The sequence below is a fragment of the Solea solea genome, chromosome 4, assembly GCF_958295425.1.
Source record: "Solea solea chromosome 4, fSolSol10.1, whole genome shotgun sequence".
Taxonomy (NCBI): Eukaryota; Metazoa; Chordata; class Actinopteri; order Pleuronectiformes; family Soleidae; genus Solea; species Solea solea.
The window spans coordinates 16,886,723-16,912,095 of record NC_081137.1 but is presented as its reverse complement, the minus strand read 5'-3'; the positions used below and the strand labels follow the sequence as shown (position 1 = coordinate 16,912,095).

General features: G+C 41.4%; 2 protein-coding genes across 2 annotated transcripts; both read left to right on the top strand.

Moving 5' to 3' along the window:
• The first annotated feature begins 1,806 nt into the window (after positions 1-1,806).
• Positions 1,807-9,800, top strand: ppp1r14aa (protein phosphatase 1, regulatory (inhibitor) subunit 14Aa). Its single transcript, XM_058628389.1, has 4 exons — positions 1,807-2,293; positions 5,242-5,322; positions 5,623-5,655; positions 8,115-9,800. Exons 1-4 carry the CDS (start codon positions 2,096-2,098, stop codon positions 8,301-8,303), a joined length of 501 nt encoding a protein of 166 aa, XP_058484372.1. The 5' UTR covers positions 1,807-2,095; the 3' UTR covers positions 8,304-9,800.
• A 1,161-nt stretch (positions 9,801-10,961) lies between these two features.
• exoc3l2a (exocyst complex component 3-like 2a) lies at positions 10,962-21,603 on the top strand. Its single transcript, XM_058628420.1, has 13 exons — positions 10,962-11,172; positions 13,398-13,944; positions 14,517-14,734; positions 15,363-16,110; positions 16,187-16,301; positions 16,383-16,493; positions 16,589-16,689; positions 16,785-16,895; positions 16,984-17,119; positions 17,545-17,667; positions 17,747-17,902; positions 19,119-19,240; positions 20,381-21,603. Exons 2-13 carry the CDS (start codon positions 13,424-13,426, stop codon positions 20,697-20,699), a joined length of 2,781 nt encoding a protein of 926 aa, XP_058484403.1. The 5' UTR covers positions 10,962-11,172; positions 13,398-13,423; the 3' UTR covers positions 20,700-21,603.
• The last annotated feature ends 3,770 nt before the right edge of the window (positions 21,604-25,373 follow it).

Below are 25,373 nucleotides of genomic sequence, written 5' to 3'. Positions count from 1 at the left end.
TGTCGCTGTGGGCTAATATAATATTTCGGAATAATAGTAATAATGGCACTGGTAAAAAAAAAAAAAAAGTATTTATAATTAAAAGAAAATAATATTTTTTTTTTTTTTTTTTTTCCTCCGTTTTCGGCGCCCCCTGCGGATGACGGCGCCCCTAGCATTTGCCTATACTGCCTATGCCCAGGGCCGGCTCTGGTACAGGTAATCAAACACTCTGAGCCCTGATCTGTTACATCCTGATACCAATTTCAACACATACCCATTATCATTTGGTGTGTTATATAGGCAAAACATAGCACTGGTGATCAATTTAATTCTTCCTGAACAGTTTTATTGTCGTAAAGTTAAAGGAACACTTCACCGATTTGCATTTAGCTTTGTATTACTAGAATAGAGGTAGTATTTTTTTTAAATTGTGCAAATCCGTGAAGTATTACTTAAAATTGTATATTGGCACTGATGCCACTGTGTGTGGACATGTGTTGATGCCATAACCCAGTAGTTCTAAGTGGAGAGTATGGCAAACTGCCAGGGGCTTAAAGTATACATTATATAGGCCTGCACAAATGTGTTTTTCAATATATTTTTTTGTTAAAGTAATTCTAAAAGAGTCAATTTAACTCTCAATATTTAACTCTTTGTGTCATGTTAACACTTAATTAGTTAAATTTATAACCAATCCCGATTGCATCTTGTGCTAATCAGAATTTGACACTTGTGTTAAGTGTTACTTTCAGAGGACACAGGAAGTCATGTCCATAATTCATGCAAGGTATAATGGGCCATAGGAGGCCAAGGTGGAGAAAAAGTGGATGTAGTCTTCAAGTTTGCCGGATGAGTCCAACCCGAAAGTAATAATATACTGAATAGCCACCAGGGGGCGACTCTGTTGAAGTCTGATTGAATGGAAGCCTGTAAACAATTATCTGCCCATTTAGAAACCTGATGATAAAGCAAGGCACATACGAGTGAACACCAGTGGGATTGACAGCTGCCCAGACAGAAGCCCAAACCTCTGTGCTACTATCCCGGTATTTTAATGGGACCCTGAAGCCAAATAACACTGGTTTATTATGTGATGTCTTTATAGGCCCCTTAGGCTATAGGCTATGATATCCACGCCTGATGTCTTGAAGGGGCCCTCAGTCAAATAACAAAGGTTAATATATGTGATATGTCTAATATGGTCCCTCAATCATATCATTATTATTATTATTATTATTATTAGCCAGGTGTTGCCTGACATCAAGTACATGTAGCTAGTGGTAGAATCAGTGGGATTCCTTAAATCATGGTTTCTCAATCCTGCTCCTCTGGACCCACATGCTTCAGATGTTTCCCTCCTCCAACACACCTGATTCAAATCACTGAGTCCTTACCAGACTTTCTGTTGAGGAGCTGACGATTTGAATCAGGTGTGATGGAGCGGGAAACATCTAAAACATGCAGTGGGTGTAGCGGACCAGGATTGAGAAACACTGCCTTACATGCCAACCAAAATATCTTTATTTTTTTTAAACCTAATTTTTTCTTTTCTTTTGTGGCACTTTTGTACCACTGCCGATTTGTGCATGATGGGTTGCGTGTGGAGTGGGGGCCCTTTTCCAGTCTCTGCCCAGGGCTCCACTGGAGCATAATCCGCCCCAGATGAATGTGTTGATGCTTCTGCTAAAACATGTGAAAATGGAGAACCTCTGCCCCTCAGCTGCCTCACACACACCTACAGCTGTAACCTCTCATCAGCTGTGTGTACTCCCTGCACTGGCCTCGCGTTCTATAAACACACACACACTGCTGTCTCAGTTTACATTTGCAGATCAGTGAGAGATAACAAGAGACAACCTGATACAGTTTGAGCCTAAGTTTGAGGCGTTTCATCACACGTCAAGTTGGCGGCTGACAAGATATCAGATATTAGAGATCTAAGGTGGAGAGTTTATCTGTACAAATAAACACCAGCAGAGGGAAGATACTTCTGCAGCCAGTCTGCGCTGTCGTCGCCTCCCTGTCCTCTCTCCTCTCCTCTCTCCTCTCCTCTCTCCCCTCCTGCGCCTGAGAGACAGACACAAACCAGTCCGACTCGTCCAGTGGTGCAGACATGGCAGAAGACCGGACAGACACGACGCCCGAGGCGAGCGACTCCACTTCGGATTTGGACTCGTTTCAGGACCACGGGTGTCAGATCTCCAAGAGACACGCGCGCGTCACCGTCAAGTACAACAGGAAAGAGCTGCAGAGGAGACTGGACGTGGAGAAGTGGATCGACGAGCGTCTGGACGCACTGTACGCGGGACAGGTGAGTGGTGGTGAGAGAGGAGGGGGAGAAGCTCTGTGCTCTGGTTTCTTCTGTGACCCACTTTATGGGAGCAACAAAAAAAACAACAACCTAAAACAATATTTTATTATGTTAAAAAAATAAATATTCTAGCAGAAATGAGGTTAAAAGTAAAAATGAAAGTATCATGACGCACGAAACAAGGCTGCCTCTGCAGTGCTGGAGCTCAGGCCTCCTGTGATGATGATGATGAATGATGTGTTGAATGGAGAGCAGAGGTGGGACAACATGACTCTCCTTACAAGGACAGGGATCCTGCAGATGTGCTGCTTCCTCCTGTCCTGTTGTCCTGTTGTCCTGCTGTCCTCTCACAGTGAGAGCATGCATGTGATGAAGGTTACTGCCTTACATGGACAGTGTGGGCCTGAGCCAGAGGAGCCAGAGGGGGGGTGTGGTCCCTCTATGTCCCTGGGGGAGGTAAAAAGTTCATCTGGGCCCTACTGTACTGTATGTCTCTCAGGGGGGGAGACGTAGGACAAGAAGAGACCTTTTGGACATACTGTTCAGTGTAGGATTGTGCCGTGTAAAAAGAAGTTTGATAAATATTGATTTGTAATTGAATTTAGCAATTCAGAGACTGTCAGATATTGAAATATTGAATTTCTTTTTATAATCTTAGTCATAGTTTATTGTGCAGCATTCACATGTTTGAAAAGGAGTAGGCAAAAGAAGTATAAACCTATACTGTGTGTATACTATATTACACACAACTCTTATTTATAGACTACTCTATCCCATCAACAAATATTAAGATATTTACAGTATTTTATCCAAGGTTCTTGGTGTTCTCAGCTCAACACAAGAATACAGTACGTCTGGCTTTAGAATTGTGGTTTTAAACATTAAATTAACAGCCTGCAGCTCTTAGACGGCTCTCTCAGCACATGCAATATAATATACTTTTATAATATAAGTGCGATATTCAATACAATACATGTACAATATCTCATGTTCAATCCTTGTTTATACTGTAAATATCAAGGGAACTGTCTATAATTAACCTTTCATAGTTGTGTTGTGTCATTAATATCTTTCTATATTTTCACATAATGTGGAAATACATGTCTATTATTTATTACCTTTATCTTTACTGTCTTTGCTGCAGTAACTATATAAGTCTTATCTTAATGGAGGAACCTTTTACGAACAGACACAAGATTGCTCAACTAACGGTAACATTTATTATACTTACAATAATACTTTTGTTCTGCATTTCGTATCTGCACTGCCAACTTTTGGAGGAAAACATCTGGCCACACTTGGTGCAATTAATCAAGTCTCTGAGAACAAAATGCCCCTGATGTCAAGATAATTATTTTAATTGCACTCATCCAAACTGTATTCTGGATAATGTGAGGTTGAATTATTCTATTTTTATTAATCTCTGTAACTGAAAAAACAATAAAAACCAGACAGCTGTTGTCGCTGGTCAGTATTTATTGTACTTTTATCAGTATTGAAAAATATGATATTGAGGTAATATTTTTGAGTAAGAGAGAGAATGATATGAATCCGGTGGGCGGTGGAGCTGCTGCAGCCACGGCCCCTAATTCCACACACTACAGTACAGTGCGTTGGTGTGGAAGGCTGTGGGACGCGCGTCCCTTCACTCAGCAGCAGTACAATGACCGTTTGTTCACTCATAGCAGGCCCCTTTTTTCTGTACGACCCGAGCATTGTTGCTCATAAGAGCTTAAACCCACAAAAGATGCCATGTGCAGTGGGTTCAGCCGGTTCCAAGTGATTAAAAATTTTATTTTTGGTAAATGTGAGGAATAAATTTGACTTTAAATGATTTGTTTTTTCATTTGAACATTTTTAAGGTTTCCCGGTTTTAGCCATAACTCAGTGAGCACTGGGCTACTGAAGTCAGTTTATGCATTCCAACATGAGACTGTCAGACATGTGAGATAACATTTAACTTTTTTTTTTACATTTTTCTTCCTTGTCCAAACTTGGAACTGCATTACCCACAATGCAACTCCACCACCAGTAACAGTTGTGGTTGGGAGTTTCATGTCATTTATGCTGGTAGTGATCAGTGTATGAGTTTCTCTTTAATATTTGTTTGAACCATTACTGAAAAATATGCTGAAATATACTGCAATGGTGACTAAATTGTGTAGAATTTTGAATTTTGTTGAAATGCACTAAAATGAGCATTTAGTCACTAGATGATACAGTTACAAATTATACTGTGTCACTGATTACCAGCACTATCAGACAGTTACCTCAATTTATTTTATGAATAGATATTTTTAGCATAATTAACATTTATTTATTCCCAAATCGCACCATAATGACAGTAAAGATAAAAAACGAATGCACCCAATTACACAGAATTTTAAGTAAGCATTTGTTCCCATCAACTTGAAGGTTGTGCGTTTGATTCCCGGCTCCACTAATCCACATGCCAATGAGTGGTCATCAAGATTAGAAAAGTGCTATATAAATACAGACCTTTTACCATGGGAGCCTCTTTTGGAACAGAGCACCCTGGAACAGTCAAAAGAGAAGAGTGTGAGTGTTTGAGTACCATTCAACATATGCTTCACTGATATGAATTAATTACTGTTATGAATCATGAAGTAATAGATATGCACATGCAGTGTTGTTGCCGAATCCATCTCCATGTCTTTACAGACAGACCCCAGTGTTAACCACAGGACCTGTCATAGTGATTAAATGGCATATATATTCAATAAATAAATTTCAAGTGCATTCTAAAGCTGTTTTATCAATCAATACAAACTTTATTTCATGGTTAATGTTTGTGTGACACTGAAGTTTTATTGCATATACATGTGGTATTGTCGGGGAAAACTACAGAAGACTGAAGTGGGAATGAATGAGGAGAATGTTGTATGGTGATCTGTGTGTGTGTGTGTGTGTGTGTGTGTGTACTTCAGCAGGCTGACATGCCAGAGGAGGTGAACATCGATGACTTGATTGACCTGCCTAACGATGAGGAGAGGGTGAAAAAGTTACAGGTAAATAAGACCACATCATTCAAACTGTATGAGCCAATGCTGATCATGAAATAGATCGTTTAAAATAATACAGCATTGTAAAAGATAATAAAATCATTCACCAAAACACGGTCGCAGCAGGATGCACCGATTTTGCTCAGAGAATAAATTAAACATGTTAATTGAAACTGTTAATATGATACTATCATATTAACAGATAAGTATCACAAGGTGTTTTTTTAGTGGAATATTAGATAGTAAATGATGATCACTTGACTGGCTTCTTACAACACTCCCTTTTTCTTTTCTTTTTTAAAACAGGAGCTTCTTCAGAAGTGCAGTAACAACACAGAGGTATGTCTTTTTTTAATGTACACATTCCGACATGATCCAGTTTACATGCACGTTAAATATGCAGATGTGTATTTGTGGAGTCCACGGTCTCCCCCACATACCTCAACAATGACTCTCTGTGTTCCATTTCCTTTTCTTCTCCACTGTGAAGGCTCAGAAAAACGAGTCTCTCTGGACACTGTGTTCTAGTCAGACAGGCAAACAGGCAAAGGAGCAGGCAGCTCCTGAGTAGATCTAGGTCATAAGAGAGGATGGGTTTGCTTTATCATTATTTTTTAACAACTTAACAACTTAAACTATAGTAACAATGTAAATGCAGGGTAGTATTATACATAATTATGCCAAAAATAAGAAACAATAATCAGCCTTGACCTTAAGAGAGAGTCATTTAAGTATTAGTGACAGTACAAAAGAAAGGATGTAAAAAAAACAATCTTTATTAATTCTTGAATTAGTGAAAAAACCAATGCATATTTGACTAAACAGTTTAAAGACACACATGTGCTCTGATGATGACTGTTAGACTGTTAGATGACTGTTGTTTCCTGACTGTTTGTGACCCAGTGTCTGTCACACTCATCGTTCTGTCATTGTATCACTGTCAGGGATTACATTGTGACACTTCTCATGACATTAGGACAAAAGGGTTCCTTTTAGCCATATGCGCCCCCTTGTGGCGGAAGACAGCAGCAGCAGGCTCCATGCTTTGCAATTTGTATTCAGTGACTGAATCTTACCCAAACCTGTCCCTGTACCACTTTTTCGTGTCCGATACGATACCGATATCAAAAACTGGAGAATCTACCGATACCGATATTATTCTGATACAGTCATTTTAGGTCATTTATGAACTATGAAGCTGTTAACAACACATTTGTGCCGGGTCATTTCAAAGACGTAATCCTCAGAAAAGACAGCCTGAACATGACTCGGCTAAAATTTTTATTTACATTTTTGCAGTCTTGTATACAGTATATAAGGTGGTTGCCATTGGCGATGTATTTTCTGCCTGCGTTCCTTCCCGTAGCCTTTGCATTACAATAACCATAACATCAACTTATATTAATATCATGAACACAAGGCTGTGGGTGGTTCACGGTTACAGGTCCGTCCTAGGGAAACAGAAAACAATGGTGCCAGTTTTGCCAGATTTTGGTCACATCACAAGAATTTGGCAACCCAAGATGCTGCCAAACAGACCTAGAACTACAACTCGGTGGCGGTCTGGAAGATGACAGACCACAATAAAATGAATCCAATAGAATTTAGAAGATTGCAAAATATTAAAAACATCATAGTAGTTGGTTAAAGAAGGAGGAGCTTCTGGGTCTAAGATGGAGGAGTCCGAAACTTCATTTGGCAACCCGTCAACAAATGCCCGGGTTAGTATTTGTTTGAGACATTGTGTTTTGTTTTTGCTCACCGCTTCTTGTTCTTTTGACATAGTGCACCACATCTGTGTGCTGTGCTGCACGTGAATCCATCAATAATGTCGTAACACAGCATAGTACACAGAGTGGGAACTTCCTCCACTTGGCCTTGGAGTTAAGTCTTCTGGGACTGTTCTGGGATGTCTTCCATCTTTGGACACGAGACTGTAAATCCTTCTGAAACAAACGGGGTGGAAAATGACTTAACGCTGAATCTGCTTGGTGCAGTTCACTATTCAACGTGGTGATTGCTGTTTGTTTTACAATGTCTTTTGTGTTATTAATGGTGAAAATTGGGACACAAGGTTACAGTGGCCAGATGTTTTCCACATAAAGTAGTACTCAAGAAACTGATATTTGTGAATTGGGACTACAGTATTTTCCTTTTAATCATAGCTTCTTAGCTCCTCTAGGAAGTATTATTGTGTTTAATGGCCTAAATCATATAATATTGTGGAAAAAATATACACCCTTTTTTGTGCAGGATTTAGATTTACGGACAGTGTAGGTCAGGTAAAACTCACACTCTGGTTGGTTTGACCATTCAAACCCCCTAATATAAACTGCAGCTGGACTATTTGGAACTGTAGCAAATATTACTCAAACAGTAAATAAAGGATCCGGTGGGGATTGTTTTTAGTTCCAGATATATTTAAATTTGGCCCTCAGTTGAGGTTTTCTAGCGACATTGGGATCAGCTCAAAACAAAATTTATAGATAGCGCATTTAAAATGACAACAGTTGACCAAACCTGACCTGAAATACAAAATATAGGGATATAAGATATTTAAAATACTGAGAATATATAGATAACACAATAAAAAGCAATAATAGTTAACATAATAATGATGGAACTGATATTTGTCAGTGGGATACACCCAGTTTTTTCTGAAAATTGTTGACACCACAGTGTAGATACATGTATATTTCTGTAACGTCTGATAAAAATCTAAACATTGTGGAGTTACTTTATGACAAGTTTATGAAAAGGCTTGTTGGATCCCTGTGACACCCTGTGCTCTTCTGCAGACCTTCATCTACGAGCTGATGGGGAAGCTGGAGGGCGTTCACAAGCAGGACGAGCTGCAGAGCAAAGGCATTGAGCATCCGGTCATCTGTCACAGCCACTACCGCCACGAGCCGTACCACTTCAACAACCCACAACAGCACCACTACCACCACCACCACCACACTCGAGGCCAAAACCAGACCCTCTGACCCTCACACACACACACACACACACACACACACACACAGAAGATCAGTACCATTCTGATATCTGTCTCCTAAAGTCGGGGGGGGGGGGGGTCCACGCTGTTTTTACTACACGGACTAGACAGCAGTTGTCGTTCATGGAGCAGTAGGGAAGAGAGAGTTCTCTACTACTAATGTTACTTATCTTCAGAAAAATAAACCATAGTAAAAGCATTATTCAACATTGACCATTGTACAAGACATGGGGAACTCGATAATTAAAGGTCCAGTACGTAAGATTCATAAGCTTCAGTGACATGAGACTGCAGAGCGAGAGAGAGAGAGGACTCCATCGCTCAAATCTCCCTTTCCCAAGTGCACTGGGGGACCTACGGTGGCCTTAACATGCCAAAAAGGATGTAAAGTCTCTTCCACTCTCTCTGCCAATTTCCTCCTCCTTCCTCTTTTGTTTATGCATCAGGTTATGTGGACTGAACCACCCTTCTTCTTCATTTGCAATAATAACATCTTCAATAACCTTTTAATAAGCTTCCGACGACTCATCCATTCAGGCTGCCATTGTGTGGTCAAATAGCAGCCTCCATAAATCGTGGCTCTTGTCTAAAGTGGCTGTAAAAGTCTCATCTGGAGACTGAAAACCAAACGATTTATATTTGAAAGTGATTATACACTTAGATATGAGTATTTTTAATTTCTGCCAAAAGAGTAATATAAACAGTGTGTTTGGTTGCTCTGGTTTGGCACTTTTATTCAAATAGAAATCTTTTTTTATCCATTTTTACATGTCTATGCTGTGCATGAAATGCAGCTTACATGTGACATATTCGTAAGTATTATTTAGTCCTCTCTGGTCTCCTATCAACTTTTCTCTTTATTAGAATTAGTTATTTCTGCACCAATTAGTGATCATGAATTTGACCTCTGCATGTAACCCATCATTTTTACATGAAAGTAGTAAACACGTACAAAGGCACAACCAACGACAACCTTCTGGTTAAAAGCCCAATTTTTTGTCCTCTTGTGCATCAGCTTACCTCATTGATAATCATACTGAAAATGTTATTTGTCCTGGTAAAAATCAACAGTCGACACATTATCTTCTTTAGAACCACAGCTAGCAGTTCTGTATATTGTGAGGGTTCATCAAACATTAATTAGTGAAGTTAGATTTCCTATTAGGGGAATTTTATTAGGCTTGTTTGGCAGTTTTCGTCCCAATGCTAAGCTAACAGTCTTTTACCTGACGGACAGATATTATTGATAAGACATGAGTGGTGTCACTCTTCTAGACTATATAATGTATATATAATGTTTAGCATGAGCAAAACAATGTAGAGTTGTTAATAGAAATGCACAAGTCTAGTATTGTACCTAACTAGTAACCACCATCAGCACCACACAAGATATAACCTCATGTATTTTAGTTTAGTTAGATGGAGTTTAGGTTACAAAGGTGTTGTTGTCTTATACAGAAATAAACAATGTATTGTTGCAATGAAATTTTTGGTTGTACTGTAATATTTTCTGTAGAAAATGTATTAACGCATTCATTTGGCTCATCTATGTATTTTAAGAAGTATTCATCTCTAAATGTCCCATATGTGGATTATATATATATATATATATATATATATATAGTTCATATCTTGTTAGTTCAGTTATTGTTGCCTTTCTATTTTAAATCATTCTGGCCATTCTCCTCTGAACTCTGTGATAGTCATGGGATAGTTTCTCTCTTTTGGACCATTTGCTGTAATCTCTAGAGCTGATTATGTGTGACAGTGATGACTGTGTGACTTTTATACACTTCTGATCTACTGTGTGACAGTAGATCAGAAGTGTATAAAAGTCAGACTAGCCCAAAGTCATTTGAAGTCCAGCAGGTCAGATATTTGCTTTCACACGTGCCTTTAACTGTACCTAATATAGTGGCTGTGAGTGTGGATGATTATGGCGTTAACTGCCCAATTATGTCATGTCTTAACAGTCGACTACCTCCTGTCCTGCCCCAAACTGTACACTGGGTGGCAGGAGGGAGCCATAGGTCATGTTTGCCATGGGGTTTCTTTTGACATGACACTTTGTTGTTTTTTAAATACACACGCGTGCGCACACACACTCCTCTCATCAATCCTTCAACTGTTATGTCCTCCAGCCGCTCTGTTCTTTATGTGACATTAGAGCCATGTCATGGCCGCAGTGACCTTGGAGTCCAGCGTTTAACCAAAGACAATGTGGCAGCAGCAGTGTGTTGATTGTCACTTCAGCTCAGGTCAGTCCACTTAAGCTCTTCCTCTGAGGAAAAGTACGCCGCAGATGGCGTACGAATGGAATTTGTACTCAAGGCCATTGACACTGGATCATCCTCATAGTGCCGTTCATCGTGAACTTCAGAATAGAAACAGGTCAGGGCCCAATGTCCATGCAGACACGCTGTGTTAAGAGCCGATGAAAACATAAAGCACTGCTGGTGAAAGCTCTGCTCAACTCTTCTCTTCCCTTGGTGTACAGTTAATGCAATTAGTGCAGTTGGAAGGGTCCCAGGGGTGCGGGTGTGTGGGGGGAGGGTTGGTTGGGGATGGAGGGCCGGGGGGCGTTGGGGAGGTGGGGACAGAGGGTCAGTGGCGTAGGAGGGGGAGAAAGGACGGGACGGGCCTTTCCTCAGGAAAACATATCACCTTCCACCACAATAGAGCCCGTCAGGAAACCACAGGCAGCCACATTGCTCTCTTGAGTCACCAAGTACTTTCAGACACGCTCTCACACTCATCAGTCTCTCGCACACACTCGCACACTTTACAGCCTGGCAGCCAGCTCAGCCGGCACACTCCAGGATGACATTGTACTGAGACACTTGCATTCATCGCATCAGGTGAGTCTCATCCTCAGCGTTCGCATCACTTGTGTTTTCTCTGCATTTGTATGTGATCATTTTCTTCTCTCTTCTTTTTTTTAATCCATAATGTGTGTCTCTCACTTTGCTGCATTGTCGATTCATGTTGGAAACTGATAGATTCTGTGAAACCTGTGTGGTTTGACCTGTAATCGAGGAAATGACATCCTTTGACTTAGTGATGTTCTCGTGAGCAAAATCACATTTACAGTACGCGAGCTGCACACCACCACCCATGGTTTGAGTTTAGTGTTTAGTGTGAGAACTGTTGCATATTGATGAACCATCTTCACTGATCTCTGCTGTCTTTATGCCACCTTTTGTTCTCCCAAGAAAAGGTTTTCCTTCAGAGGGAATCATCAATTTTTAACAGCCTTTTGCATTCAACAGTATTCCTGCACTTAGCTTTTGTGAGAATCTGATCAAATAATACAAGTTACATTTAGTTAGATAGTAAAAAAAAAAAAAAAAAAAGCACAATAAATGGATGTTTCAAAAGCATTTTTGTTGCGTAAAAGTTAAGTTAATATACATGGCTCTGTATAGATCTCATGGTTATTTTCCAAAGTAACATCATTACTAAATAACGTGGACTTTATGTACTAGATAAAGATCTAGTTCATTACACTCTAGGCTTGTGAGTCATGTCTTTGTGAGTTACACACACTCAATATCCTTTCGTTTTAAATTCAGATACAAATGGGAGTGGAGGTGAAAGGTGAGCACCTTAGACAGAGAAAATGAATGTGAGTTATATTAAAAACAAACAAACAAACACGTTTTTAGATCCACTGGAGCAGACATAGGGCAAAAGGCGGGGTAAACCACAGGACAAACATACAGAGACAAACAACAATTCACAGTTTATTGAGTGTAAAAAAAAAAAAGAAGTTAAAAAGCCTTTAAATGCTTCTACATATGGGAATAATTGTGAGCAATAGTGTCCAACAGCAATAAAGGTTTATACTTTCATAAGTATCTTGTGAAAACAATACTCAGATGCCCTTGTGTACACTTAAAACAGTTTTGGACGACTTTTTCTTCCCCTCCGCGCTGGCTGTGGAATGATCCCTTCCTAATGGGATTACACTTGGAGACGGGGAGGGATAAAATCCTCAATCCTTGTGCAGTTTTTTAAAGATGCACTTATAGCTGATGAGGCTTCAGCAGTCTGAATCACACAATGATACAGGTTTTTTTGTTTTGTTATCAAAACCCTCTCCTTTGTCTCCCTGACAATATGCTATTGCTCAAGTGTTGGATGCATCTTGCAATAGTTAATTATAGTTGTTTGCGTCTTTGTAGTCGAGTGTGTGTGTGTGTGTAATTGGGTGGTTTGGGGCCATGAACAAATCATTTTTAGCGCCATTAAAATACTTGGGATGTCCCCGTGGATAGTGCTTTCATTTCTTGCTGGGCCGAACGAAAGAGGACAGTGACCCAAATAAGGAATTTCACAGGAACTATTGCTTTAGGAAATAATGTGCATCACGCTGCCGAAGCCTGACAGAACTACACAGAATCCGGTCTGATTCCCTGTATCATCTTCCCCTGACACTTTAGAGGAGAGTTACTGTAAGTGACTGAAAGTAACTGCATGTACAGTCATTATATTCCAGACTTCAAACACGTTCTCTAACCCAAGTATCTCTGGAAATTAAAAAAGGTTTTAAATGAGGAATGAATTGTTTAGAAAACTGTGACAAAATGTTCAATCTCTCACTTTAAACACCAGTCCTGTCACTCACACGTCGGTTCTTATCAACAAGCTGCATGTCAACCTTTTCCTGACCTGACTGACACAAGTGTTTGTTTAGAAGTGATACAATATTTATGTAAGGCTGCAGTGCTGTGCATGTAAATGCAACAATGCGTTCAATACGTATTTCCTCATTTGTTTAGTGAAGGATATTACATAAGCGGAAAGGATGTTTTTGATTCTGCTTATATAAACTGTCCGCGTGCTGATATAACGAGTGATGTAGTAATCTATGTTGTATTGTGTTCATTAAATATCATCAATACTGCAAAAGGTTTATCCCATTAAAAATAAAGGCACCAGACAACATTTGGGTAAATAATAAACAAAATAAATGATGTTGAGCTGATCTGATTCTCACATTCAAGCAGCTGCTTTGACAAAATCTTGATTCTCGATTGAATTCTACAACTAAACACTCATAACCATTGTTCTTGTGTTTCAGTTTATTTTTAAATCTCACTTGCAACCATGCCCATTCTAAAGAAGCTCCCGGGGAGGTCCAAAAGCTGCCACGAGTTCCCGAGAGCAAACGGGGAACTGATCCTGCCCCGGCTGGACCTCAGGGACTTGAATGAGCTCAATGACCTGAAGGATTTGAACAAGAACCTGAACCCCTTTGAGGATGTGGACCTGGATGAGGGTGAGAAGAACAAAGGCGACATAGGGCTCATCATGGGGAAGTTCAAAGGTAACCACCAGTTCAGGACCTCTCGTGACGGAGAGGAGGAGGAAAACGAGGTGAATGCAGAGAAGCACGGTGCTGGGAACCCTAAAGGGAGACCCCTGAGAGGGACCCTGGAGCGGATCTGTGGAGTGTCACCCATCAAAACCCTTGGAAAACTGGGGAAGGGGCTTCGCATCTCAGGACGCAGCATGTGGGGAGGCAGCTACCCCCACTACAGCCCCGGAGACTCAAAAACACTCCCCACAGAGAGGGAGAAAAAGAAAAGGCTACGCAGTGGATCAGAGGGAATTATGACCCTGCTTCGGTAAGGGGGGTGGGGAGGAGGAATGTGTTCGAAGCTGATTTAATAATGGATTGTTTGCAAAGAGTAAAACAATCTTGTTTACATGTAGAGTCCATACAGTCAGTATTTCATTAGATTAATCATTTGTTAGGATACTGATTGATGCAACATTGCAATGTTCTAAAAGCCTTCCTATGACATGAATAGAACAGTTGATTTCTATGCTTTTGATGCATCAAACTCGAAAATGTAACAGCAAAAATGGAAAATCACTTGTCACACTGTCGCTGGCCAGTAAAACAACAACATACTGTATAGTCTGTTGTTTTTCCTGCCGAGTTATGCAATGCGCCTTAACAATCTGTTGATCTACGGAACCTCTTTTGTTTCCCAATTACATGGCGTGTACGTAACAGTGGTAAGTGAATGGAACTATTTTTAACAGCAGCAGTCAGGGCAGGCCTGCGACTAAGTGGCATTCCCTGTTCATACTGTATGTGCTCATGCCAATCACGCGGTCAGGAATCAGAATTCAAGCTCCTTGCGAGCGGCTGTCACTGACGTTCTTTGCTGCTTCTGTGGCTGTTGTGCAGCATTACAGGTCGACGTAAGGAGGAGCGCAGGGAAAGCCTGCCCTGTGGGGACCTGAGCGCAGTCAGTGAGGCGGAGGCCTCCAGACGGTCGTCCTTCCTCAGGATGGTCAGTTTGGGCAAGCTGAAGAGGGATTCCCTGTCAGACAAGGCCTCCCAAGAGACTGAGGAGGAAACAGATGAGGAGGAGCCGGTGGTGAAAAAAAGAGAGCCTCTCTCAGGTAATAAAATCCGGATCACAAACGGGCGGTTCTATAGGAGGTCCAACAGTGTTAAGTGCCCAGTTGACTGATTTCTTGCAAAAAGGCGGGGTGGCTCAACAAGTTGGATCCATTGGTAAACATGTTTCTGTCACTTTAATTGTGCATTGAAGGCATCCCTCTGATAAAAATGGTGGATTGGCCCCCAGTAAATCTAATCTATGATAACCAACAAACATTTATATATTGATTAAACCTAAAAGAATCGTACGTGTATGAGTTTATTATACCCAGTAAAGCCTCAACTGGAGTTTCTCATAATCCTACCAAGGTCTCCAATAAGACCTAAGTTCCCAGATCCCTGAGTCACCTACTGACATCAACAGTAGGTTGTCAAATGAGGAAATGAACTTACTTCCTCCTACTCCAAGTTCCTTTGGATAGGCATTCAACCAGGCTGCCATTCACTGACTCCACAGGGAACCTGACTCACAATAGAACAGTTGCCAGAATGAGCGACACATAACCCAATTTGTCAGTCAGGCACATGCACAAGTACTTTAAAGAGAGAAATATTCTCATTCAGTTCTGCATTTTGTGAATTTTGCACATTAACATAAACATATGTGTCTCTTCCTGCTCCCCTCAGTGCTGGAGATCCTACATCTGGTCAACCACAGGGACCTTCTCCTGGCAGACACACACATTCAGGAGTTGGAGCGAGAGTGTGAGCTGCTGTCACACCTGCCAACCCCTGCTTCTCCAACCCTCACTCCCACACTCCCAAGTACTCCACCTGGCACGATGCCCTTCTCATCCGCATCCTTTGATGACGCTCTCAGCACCAATGCGACACTGGACTCAGGCCGACGGAAGGCTAAGGATGTGGAGCTCCTGTATGAGGCCCTACAGAAGGAAATGTGGGATGTAGTGCGAGAGTCTCTTCGGCAGCCCAGTGCTGGTCCCAACCTTGGGCTTGTGGTGCTGGTGATCCAACAGGAGGAGCATACTGATGCCGCTTGGGCCCTGAGAGAGGCAACCAAGCCATCAGAAGAAAACCCACATATCCAGCCCAGCCAGCGTCCCCGGCGTCTGAAGATTAAGTGGAGACAGGCTGTGGCAGAGGCTGCAGACTGGAGCCTGCCTCATCAGGTGGATACCCAGGCAGGACAACTAGCCTCGTACCTGGAGCGCCTGAGGAGCCGCATGGTGGATGATCTGGATGCAGCAAGGAGGAATGCTGTGTCCATTTACCCAGAGGAGTTTTCTGCCTTCCAGGTGTACTTGGAAAGTTACCATCGAGCTGTGGCCAAACGTCTTCAGACTATTACCAGTGGCCCGCTGCAGATTACAGATGTCTATTCACTGCTGGACTGGTTCTACAACATCTACAACAGGTAGGATGCGCTCATGCTACAGTATAATAACCTCAACACTGAACTGGTTTACTAACAATTAATCACGTTCCACCAGGGATGTCCTGGGAACCATTGGCACAACCACACCTATCAACTATGCCCCTCTGGAACCTATTCTTCTTCAAGACACTGTGGACAGGCTGGAACAGGACTGCATCAGTATTGTCAGTGTAAGTAAAATTCAATGTTTCACTGTGTCTCTGAAAATGTGGACAGCCGATTTATTTAATTTTCTCTGCTATGATTTCCAGGATAAGGTGACAACAGAGCTCATTCAGGTTCTAGATGACGAAGAGAGGCGATGGGCTCAGACTCTGCACATAGAGGAATATCAGTCACACCTGGCACGCTCTGTCATCCAGGTACTTTTAGGTCACATTTCTACTGAGTAAATGAGATCTTGGAAAATTGCTATTTAAACATGTGTTTTCTGATCACTTGTCTCTCACAATTCCAGAGGCTAAAAGTGGATTTGGACAAATCAACATCTGTGAACCAGTTTCTAGGGGCGAGAGTGGCTCGCTGTAGTGTGACTGGATTGGCTGAATTTCTCTACAAGTGAGTACCTGCTTTCAGGAAGAAAAACAGGGAAATATTCAGCCAAAAACTGACAGTTGGTAGCAATTCTAATTGAACTTTCCTTTACATTTCAGTTTCCAAAGGAAGGTGGAGATGTTTCATGAGACTCAGGCAGAATTTGGAGACCGAGGGGACGGATATGTTTCCAGGACCATAGCTCTGGTCAACTGCTGCCCTCCTCTCAGGTTAGCAGTTACACTTCAAGTTTTTATTCAAATAAACCGTGCCAGGCTTTTCATACTTGACATCATTTCTCTCCTGTGTGTCCTCCAGATCCTTTGTGGAGCGCTGCAGGCAGTGTGACCCACAGGGAAGCGAGGAGTCAGCACAGAGAGCCAACTCCTCCTTGGACAGGATCATCAACCAGTCAGTGAGGGTGCTGACTGACAGACTGTTTGAGCACATCAGAGTGAGTAAAACTTAAGCAAGTGTCAATCCTTAAAGCTGGTGTCCCATAAATAAGACACACATACTGTATATCGTGGCTCACCTAAAGCAGTTTAAACTATTCATTGAAAAATTACACTGAATCAGATTCAGTCCATTTGTCAAGATTGATTAGATAATTTCTTATTTATATAGACAGATGTAGAAATATTTGCTGATCTAATTTTACAAATATGGAGAATGGTGTTTGTCAGACACATTTTTGGATTGAAATCAATCCAGAAAAGTAAAAAGAAAGTCCTAATTAAGTAGATGAGTGGCCTACTTTGTTCTGCATATTTTGGTATTTGGTTGATACAATCAATTTGTTTCAACTTTTTGAGTCAGGACATGAATAGATGTACTTTGTGTACTCTCATTTGATGAAATCTTGATCTGTCATTTCAGCCTTTCTTTGACAAACTGATAAAAAGAAAATGGTTGAATAACACCGAGGCCTTTGAGGCCATTGAAAGCAGCATTAAACAGCACTTCAAGAAATTCAGACGAATGGACTTTCCACCATACCAGGTAACATCTGTGATTAGTTTTAGTAAAACGCAGGTCATATGTAGACACTCAGAGATTAACTGTGATGTGTTACCGACAGACGCTGGTGGGTGAGGTGCACCGACGGGTGCTGGTCGAGTACGTGCGAGCCATCATGCGGGGACGGGTCATCTGCACATCTTCCAAGATGAGGAAGAGGATGGCCTTCCGCCTGCAAGATGAGGCCAAACAGCTGAAAGGACTCTTTAGAGATCTGGTGAGTCTGGTCCTCACACAAAAACGTAATAAATCAGGTATTGTCGTCAGAGATGACACATGTTTACGGACTTTGCCCACAAAGGATGTGATCTGGTTCCCTGACAGCGCTAATCGTCCTTCATCAGGAGACTCCGAATATGATAAATGATTCCAAAATGCTGATTGTGTGAAAAAATGATGAGCGGTGCTGGCAAAGAGCGAACTTGGAGCCTGGTGGCTGTGAATGCATCCTGACCCTCAAACTTCCTATGTCAGGAATAACTCAGACAGTGTTGATACAGGAGTGAGCGCTGAAAAATGGCTGCCGTCAGTGAGATGGAGATGGATGGCGCAGGCTTACGTTAGCACTTACCATCGGAGGGGAAGAGGGTGTAAAACAACTTGGCCTGTCAGTGTGGCATTTGCCCCCTTTGTGTGTGTGAGTTCAAACAAGTGTCCGTCACCTCGGCTGACAACAGGAAGCTGCTGTGTTCAGAGGGAACTTCCTGTTCCTGTCAGCTGGCTGGCTTTGATGTGGCTCACTGATGGCCTTGGTGGCCTTTTTCACCGAGGAGTGAGATGAAGTGTCTCTGGGAACTTGGGGTTGCGGGGCAAATTAGTTTTTAATGGTTTTCTGCAACAGACGACGTTATTTTTACTGAATGCGGAGCCAAAGAATTCAGCTTTCTTTTTCCTGAGCGTATGAAGGAAAAACAGGACCTAGAAAAACAGAGGTGGAGTTTTGTTATTCACCCAGTAAATCACCTAAAGTGTTTGGCCTCTGACATTTGGAGGTATTAATCTAGTGTTTCCTCTCAGGGTTTGTGGAAGAGGCCATTAGTAAACATCAATAAACATTGATAATACGCAACTAGTGAAGTGACTTTTTCACATATTAGTAAAAAAAACTAATTCTAAAAAACAGCCCAGGGAATATGTTTATGCTCCTTTTGGATTTAATAAATAGTTAAATTAGGTTGCATTATAATTAAATATATAATATTTAACTTTTCTTCATTATAATATCGGACTATAAGACTGGGGCAAACCTCGTATGAAACATCAGAGTGGAGAAGGAAATATTTGGTCCTACTAATTAGCCAGTGCTAATGGATAATTCCCATGATCCCACGCTGCTTCAGGAGACTTTTCATCAGATTGTTTTACCTGTGTGACCCACGGTGGCATAAATGACCTACTGTGCATTTACATATTTTTTGTTGTCTTTCCTCCAGGAATCAAACTCATCCTGGTTAGACAGCATCATTTGCCACCTTGCTGACATCATTCTGCTGGAGGACACTCCCTCCATTCAGATGGAGGTTGCTGTGTTGGTGAAAGAGTTCCCAGATATACGGTGAGGGCTTTAACGCATGAACAGTGCTGGAATGTTTTTGTTGCAACCAGGAAGTGTCTAAAACAGATATATCTGCACTGAACCCCCAAAGGTGGTATATTATTTTATGCTTACTGCTACACATTCAGCTTTGCTGTTTTTGGCTCTCGGCCCAAACAAAGCAAATATAATAAGACTGTGTGTTTTTGTGTGTGTGTCACAATGGATCAAAACAAGGAAAAGGAGCGCGGAAACATATCTACATTAACTTTGCTATTTTCGGAGAGGAGTGCTGGTATGCTTTGAGAATGGATGAGGCCGAGAGGCCTCAGGGGGGATGAGGTTGGTGGTGACCCCGCCGCCCAGGCTGTTTATGCACAGACTGAGACTCAGGTGACGGTTGGCAACCTACAACCGCATGTGACGCATTTACCCTCCCTGGAGCAGACAGGAAGCTGCTGCCGAGTACTTCCTGTTCCTGCCACCCTGCAGGAGACAGAGTGGTGCCTCTCCAAGAGGGAGAGCTGTGGAAGAGGAGGGCAAAACATAGCAGTTCAGACATAGAGACATGCTAACTCACTGCTTGACTCATCCTTTTTGTTTACTGCATGGCATCCCCCCTCTGTTGGTATTTTGGGAGAACAAAGTCGCTGGTCTTCCTTGAGGTGTCTAGGTGCTTTATTTAAAGGCAGCAGAGTTCATCCATAGCCTGTGACTACTTGGGAAAACATCTCAGTCCTCCTAACCTGCTCCATCCCTTAGTTTTGTCCTCTCCGGGTTATTGTAGCAACATGGCAGACTCAGGAAGGCAGTAATTAACAATGCTCAAACCTAAAACGAAAACCTAAAAATGCAAACACAATATAAATCATTGATTAAAAGCAGATTTTGAGGTGTGTTTTAATGGTAAATCGGTCAGTGCAGTCACAGTCTGAGGAGGAATTTTCCACAGGGAGGGGACAGTTATGGAAAAGTCTGTCACCCGAGGTTCGGTGACACAAAACAGTCTGTTCATTACCAGTAACAGATGCTGTGACTCAGAGAGACACGACTATTACTCAAAGTCGTGCTGTCGATGACACCAAACCGACACAGCTCTCATTAAAAACCCGTCTGCCTCGCTTCCCCTCATCCTCTCTCTGATATCCTTCCTCTGCACAGGAAGAAGCACATCTCCACCCTTCTGAATGTACGGGGGATGATGCGGCAGGCGGAGCGTCAGGAGATCCTCAACATTGTCAAAGACTTTGAATGCAGAAGTGCCCTCATGTGCCGGGACCACGCACTGTTTTCTGACATCCCCCTCGCCTCAGAGGTGCACTGCATCAACCTGGGCCTCCTCCGCCTTGCCATGACCATCTCCAACTGGTTCTCAGAGCACCGCCCGAGGCAAAACCGCAGGACCGCGAGTGCCAGGAATGCAGCGCCTCAGCCGGTCGAGAATGTAGAGGACATGAATAAATTTCACAGAGACGACTAGTTGACGGTGTCTTTGGTAGGAGAGCAGTCACACGTTTGTGCTGTGACGACACTGATGAGCTGTACATGCACCTTGACCTAAAACTGTACCAAATATTGTACCCATGCCATTTAAGGAAACGTGACCTCAGGTACTGCTCGTACTGTACACGCTCACTTACTCACTTTTCACATTTCTACATTTTTTTTTTTATATGACACAGCCTGCGTCTTGTGATAGCTCATTTTGATCTAAACAGATAGAGGAAAATATTCCTAAAATTAAACTGTTCTGTCTGTTTTCATTCCTGCAGAAACAACTGCTGGCAAATGCAATGCAATATGATCTAAGATGAGTGTTTAACATATATTTCAATCAATAGGGACTAGTAAATAAAAATGAATTTATTACAGATTGATATGAATAATGTGCTCATAGTCTTTGAAGATTCTGTTTTGGACACAATGGGGGAAGATAATCAAACCTGAGCGCGTCTGCTTAAAGGGAAAATCCCCTGATGCGATGAGACTAAATCAGGTTGAAGAATGATGAATCAGATAAGATTTGATGGCGATGGGAAGGAGGGTGCGTACAAGAAAACCAAAGGAAATAAAGCAGAAAGCAACAACATATTTGAAAAGACATTTGTACATTTGTGCCGGATAGCTTAGAAGAGATGAAAACAGTAAGTGTGAAGCATGCAACAGAGTAGTCTTCCTCACTGAGCTCACCCTAGAACTTCATTTACCCAACCACATATATATATTTGAATACCCACTCTCTGGTATATAGTTCATACTTATGTGAGGCAATAGTGTATGTAAATGTAAATGTGTTGAACTCTGACTGTGAATGAAGTGGATCTGTCGCTGGTAACGTAATAAAAACCCATTGACTGGGTCGATTAAACGGACTGAGCACCTTTTGTTGCTGTTTGTGTATTTGCATTGTATTCTGTGTTCCAGCCGGAGATCAGAAAAGAGCATGCTTGTCAAGGAATTGTTTGATTGTGCCCACTTCTAACTTGAAGTGTCGGCGCCCGTGAATGTTGGGCATGTCCGACACTAAGTCTAGAACTATGTTAAACAACACATACCTCACAGACAAGGGTCAGAGGATCTGACGCAGAACTAATGCTGTGAGGACATACTGTATACACACACATGCTTTATGCCATTGTTGTTTATCCTAAGGATGTGGCAGCTTTTTTTCAGTCAACCAAGATCCTGAAATGTGGGGCTCCACCATGGCTAGAATATCCACACGAAAGGGGTCACACACCCCGAGGCCAACAACGGGATGTTTTTTAATAAACAAAGATTTCCTGTTGTCCACTGAGGTGCCAACGGATGCTTTTATTGGAGCCAAGTTTACGTTATGCACTAGGAGGGAACTTCCCTTCTGCTGCTCCGAGTGAAGGTGCTACAACCGCTGAGCTTTTTCAAATCTGAGCGGCTTGTGAGCTTCTCAAAACAATCTCAGGCAGCTCCGCAGTTGGCCGATCTGCACATTAACCAAATGCCCAGCTGGTTTATTTGAAATGCTGAATTATAAACATGTTTATGATCTTCTGGGAATTTACAGGTGGTGTTTGGACACATAAAGTAACAGTAACACATAAAACAGGGTAACTAAACTAAAGTCTGGTTAATTTGATCAGTCACGTATGAAACCCTGACCTGTTTTTTTGTATGTTCAATACATAAGCACAATCCTCAAATTAAATAGCATCGCATACAAAACATATTTGTAAAAATATACAAAATATTAGGGCTGCAAGCAGCACTGAATGGGCCGTCGCACCCTTCATGCATGTTGGGGTTTGGAGTGACCACAATGGCCACAGTGAGGCCCTAGAGAGAGGCCACTGATAATTTGTCAAATAAATGTCAGAATATAGCAAGTGTAGACCACACCCTGAAAGCTTTGCGTTAATTAAAATGTTTGTTGCTGAAGGTGTACTTCCTGTTTGTACGTAATGACTAGCTTTGCAGATTATCACTGTGAAATCATCAACCGCATGCAATCCCTTCAAACGTACATTTTGGCCAAAGGAAGGTGAGGGTGGTGTCTCTCTGCTGTGTGGCTAGTGGGAACGCAAAATGTGAAAATGTGTTTTGAACTATAATTCCTGCAATTATAATCGTTTAATGTTGCTAACCTCTCTGTCTTTATTTATAAGTCAAGAATGTATAAATCCAGAATCTAAATTACACATTTTCCTATACTGGGCCACTGACTATTGAATTTGTATTGTATACTATACATTTGGTGTCTGACAATGATGTTGAAATTGATTTTTGACATACAACATACACGTGTCCCTGTAACGAAAGATAAAATATTAAATAGAATGTGCTTCACCTATGTTATTATTGTTGTGCTGCAATCCTGCTTTTATAGAATCATATCTACTATAATCCTCTTGGGACACTGGTCTTAGAAGTCACATGCGCATGTTGCCATGTTGCCAAGTACTTGTGCACATGTTGAAAAACGAAAAAGTGCGAGGTGAGCGTTTCAACGACACGTTCAGTCCTGCAGCGCTTTCCTGTTGTTGACGCGTCTGATTTATGGCTCAAAAAGATCAAACTTGGTATGTTCTTGGGAATGCACGACAGGGGAAGGAAGCGTATATGTCTAAAAAAAACCAACAACAACCTCTTCAATATGTCTTCAAACTGTTTACCGCCCACCAACAATAGGCCCTCAGATATCTTTGACCGAGGGCTGCACTGTGCACTTGTTTTTATTTTTACTAAGTTCCACGAATTTGCCGCACAGCACGGGAAGCGTGCTGAAAGCGGTTGGCATCGACTAAAAGTTTGGCAGTGAGGCTTCAGAGCCATATATATACAATATATGTGAGAGCATTATCAGACATCCTCTCTTGTAGCAGGCCGAAGGCGGATACTCGATGGCTATTTTCCAGATATTCCCAAGCGGGGATTACCATCTCTGACCGAGAAAGGGCAAGTCGAGATGAGGGCCAAACTCTTAGAGGTTTCCCTCGATCAAGTTGCTGGAGGTGGAACGGTCGACAGTATCACAATGCAATCCCAGGGAAGCACTCCCTTGCTTCCTCTCATTAACACAGCTCTGCGATGGAAAATCCATCTGGTTGTATTTGCTGTTTGTTTTCGGAAGCAAGCCATCCCCTGTCTTTGTTCACACTGTCATGCACCTTATAGGGTCCCACTCTTTTCTTTGGTTTGTTTTGCCTATATCTAAGTATGAACGTATTTCAAATGCTGTGATATGGCTGAGAGGCTGCACTTCTTCCGGGTCAGCGTTGAGCACCGGACCTTGTTCAGTCTAGGTATTTTTTCCTCCACTTTTGATTCAGCCTATAAATCTGTGTTCATAACTACACAGTACACACCAGTTATCTGGAATAGTTTCCCAATAGATAATAACCAAGCATGAGGCCAACTGAAAGTACATAACAATCTATTTTTCAGCATTGAATAACTTTCATATACAAACTGACTCAAGAACTCCTTCTTTCTCCTGAGTTATAATATTGGACATATATCACCTACCTCATGACCCGTACTATTATTTTGCACATTTCTTTTACACATCAACATGCACAGCTATTATTGTCATGTTTCATAATTCATTGTCTATTTCTGTTGCATTTCCAGTTATACTGCCTTTATTGTGTGTTATTTTATTACATTAACTCTTTATCTATTTTAACTATTTATCTATTTCTTCGACTTTAACTCGGCCTGTGTGTGTGGACAACAACAAAGAATTTCATTGACAAGTGAAATCAACTTTTTGAGCTGCAATGTATTTATTTAAAAAACAAACAAAAAAACCCATTATGCTTTCCTAAAATATTAAAAAAATAAATAAAGATATAATACAAATATTTACTTTAAAAAAAAGAAGGATAATTTAAATCACTTTCTATTACACGACTGTACAGTTGAAGAAAACACTGTCAAATGCGTGTTAGTGTGTCTGGATTCTTTTCATACAAAGGTCACATGTTTCTTTAGCAGAGAACTATCAACACTGGGATGACACGGCGTCCTTGAATGCACCACTGTGTGATGTTCCAAAATGGCTCCCGCTCTTTAGCCTGGTATAATTCATCACAATAATGAGGAGAAAACACCCACTCAATCATTTACTACATTCTGCACCCTCACACAAGCTTTAGCATCAACAAAACATAAACTGAATGTGGATACATCGAGAAATAAGTAGAGATATGAGTACTTTACAACATGGATATGAGATTTAGCTGCTACTCGAGAGGTAAGAAACTAATCTGGGAATGTTAGAAAGTGCAGATGGTAGTAGGTGAGAATATTGATCCAGTTTGTGCTCTTTTTGTAGTTTGTTTAAAGACTGGGGCTTAGCTTGAAAATAAATAAATGTAGATTTTGTTTTGCCTAGAAAGTATCATAAATGTAGAGGTTTTTCCACTGTCTGGGTCACAGAAACACATGAACACAATGGCTGGAACAATATGCTTTTGTCATGATGTGATTGTGTCACAATATTCAGGTGCCTATGTGATCTGTGATGTGTGATTCTGATTTATTGCAATTTCCCTTTTCTTCCTTAAACCAAAATTGAATGACACATTTCTTGAGACAGTAACACACAAGTCATATTTCACAAAATCATCACATCATGTACAACAGGCGGTTTTGTTTTAACTGCTACATTTAGCTG

Excerpts from the sequence above, each read along its gene's own strand:
- ppp1r14aa (XM_058628389.1), top strand. The coding sequence starts at position 2,096 with ATGGCAGAAGACCGGACAGACACGACGCCCGAGGCGAGCGACTCCACT. Across the intron at positions 2,294-5,241 it reads ACGCACTGTACGCGGGACAG|CAGGCTGACATGCCAGAGGA; the intron begins GTGAGTGGTGGT and ends TGTGTACTTCAG. Across the intron at positions 5,323-5,622 it reads AGAGGGTGAAAAAGTTACAG|GAGCTTCTTCAGAAGTGCAG; the intron begins GTAAATAAGACC and ends TTTTTAAAACAG.
- exoc3l2a (XM_058628420.1), top strand. The coding sequence starts at position 13,424 with ATGCCCATTCTAAAGAAGCTCCCGGGGAGGTCCAAAAGCTGCCACGAG. Across the intron at positions 14,735-15,362 it reads AAAAAGAGAGCCTCTCTCAG|TGCTGGAGATCCTACATCTG; the intron begins GTAATAAAATCC and ends TGCTCCCCTCAG. Across the intron at positions 16,111-16,186 it reads TTCTACAACATCTACAACAG|GGATGTCCTGGGAACCATTG; the intron begins GTAGGATGCGCT and ends ACGTTCCACCAG.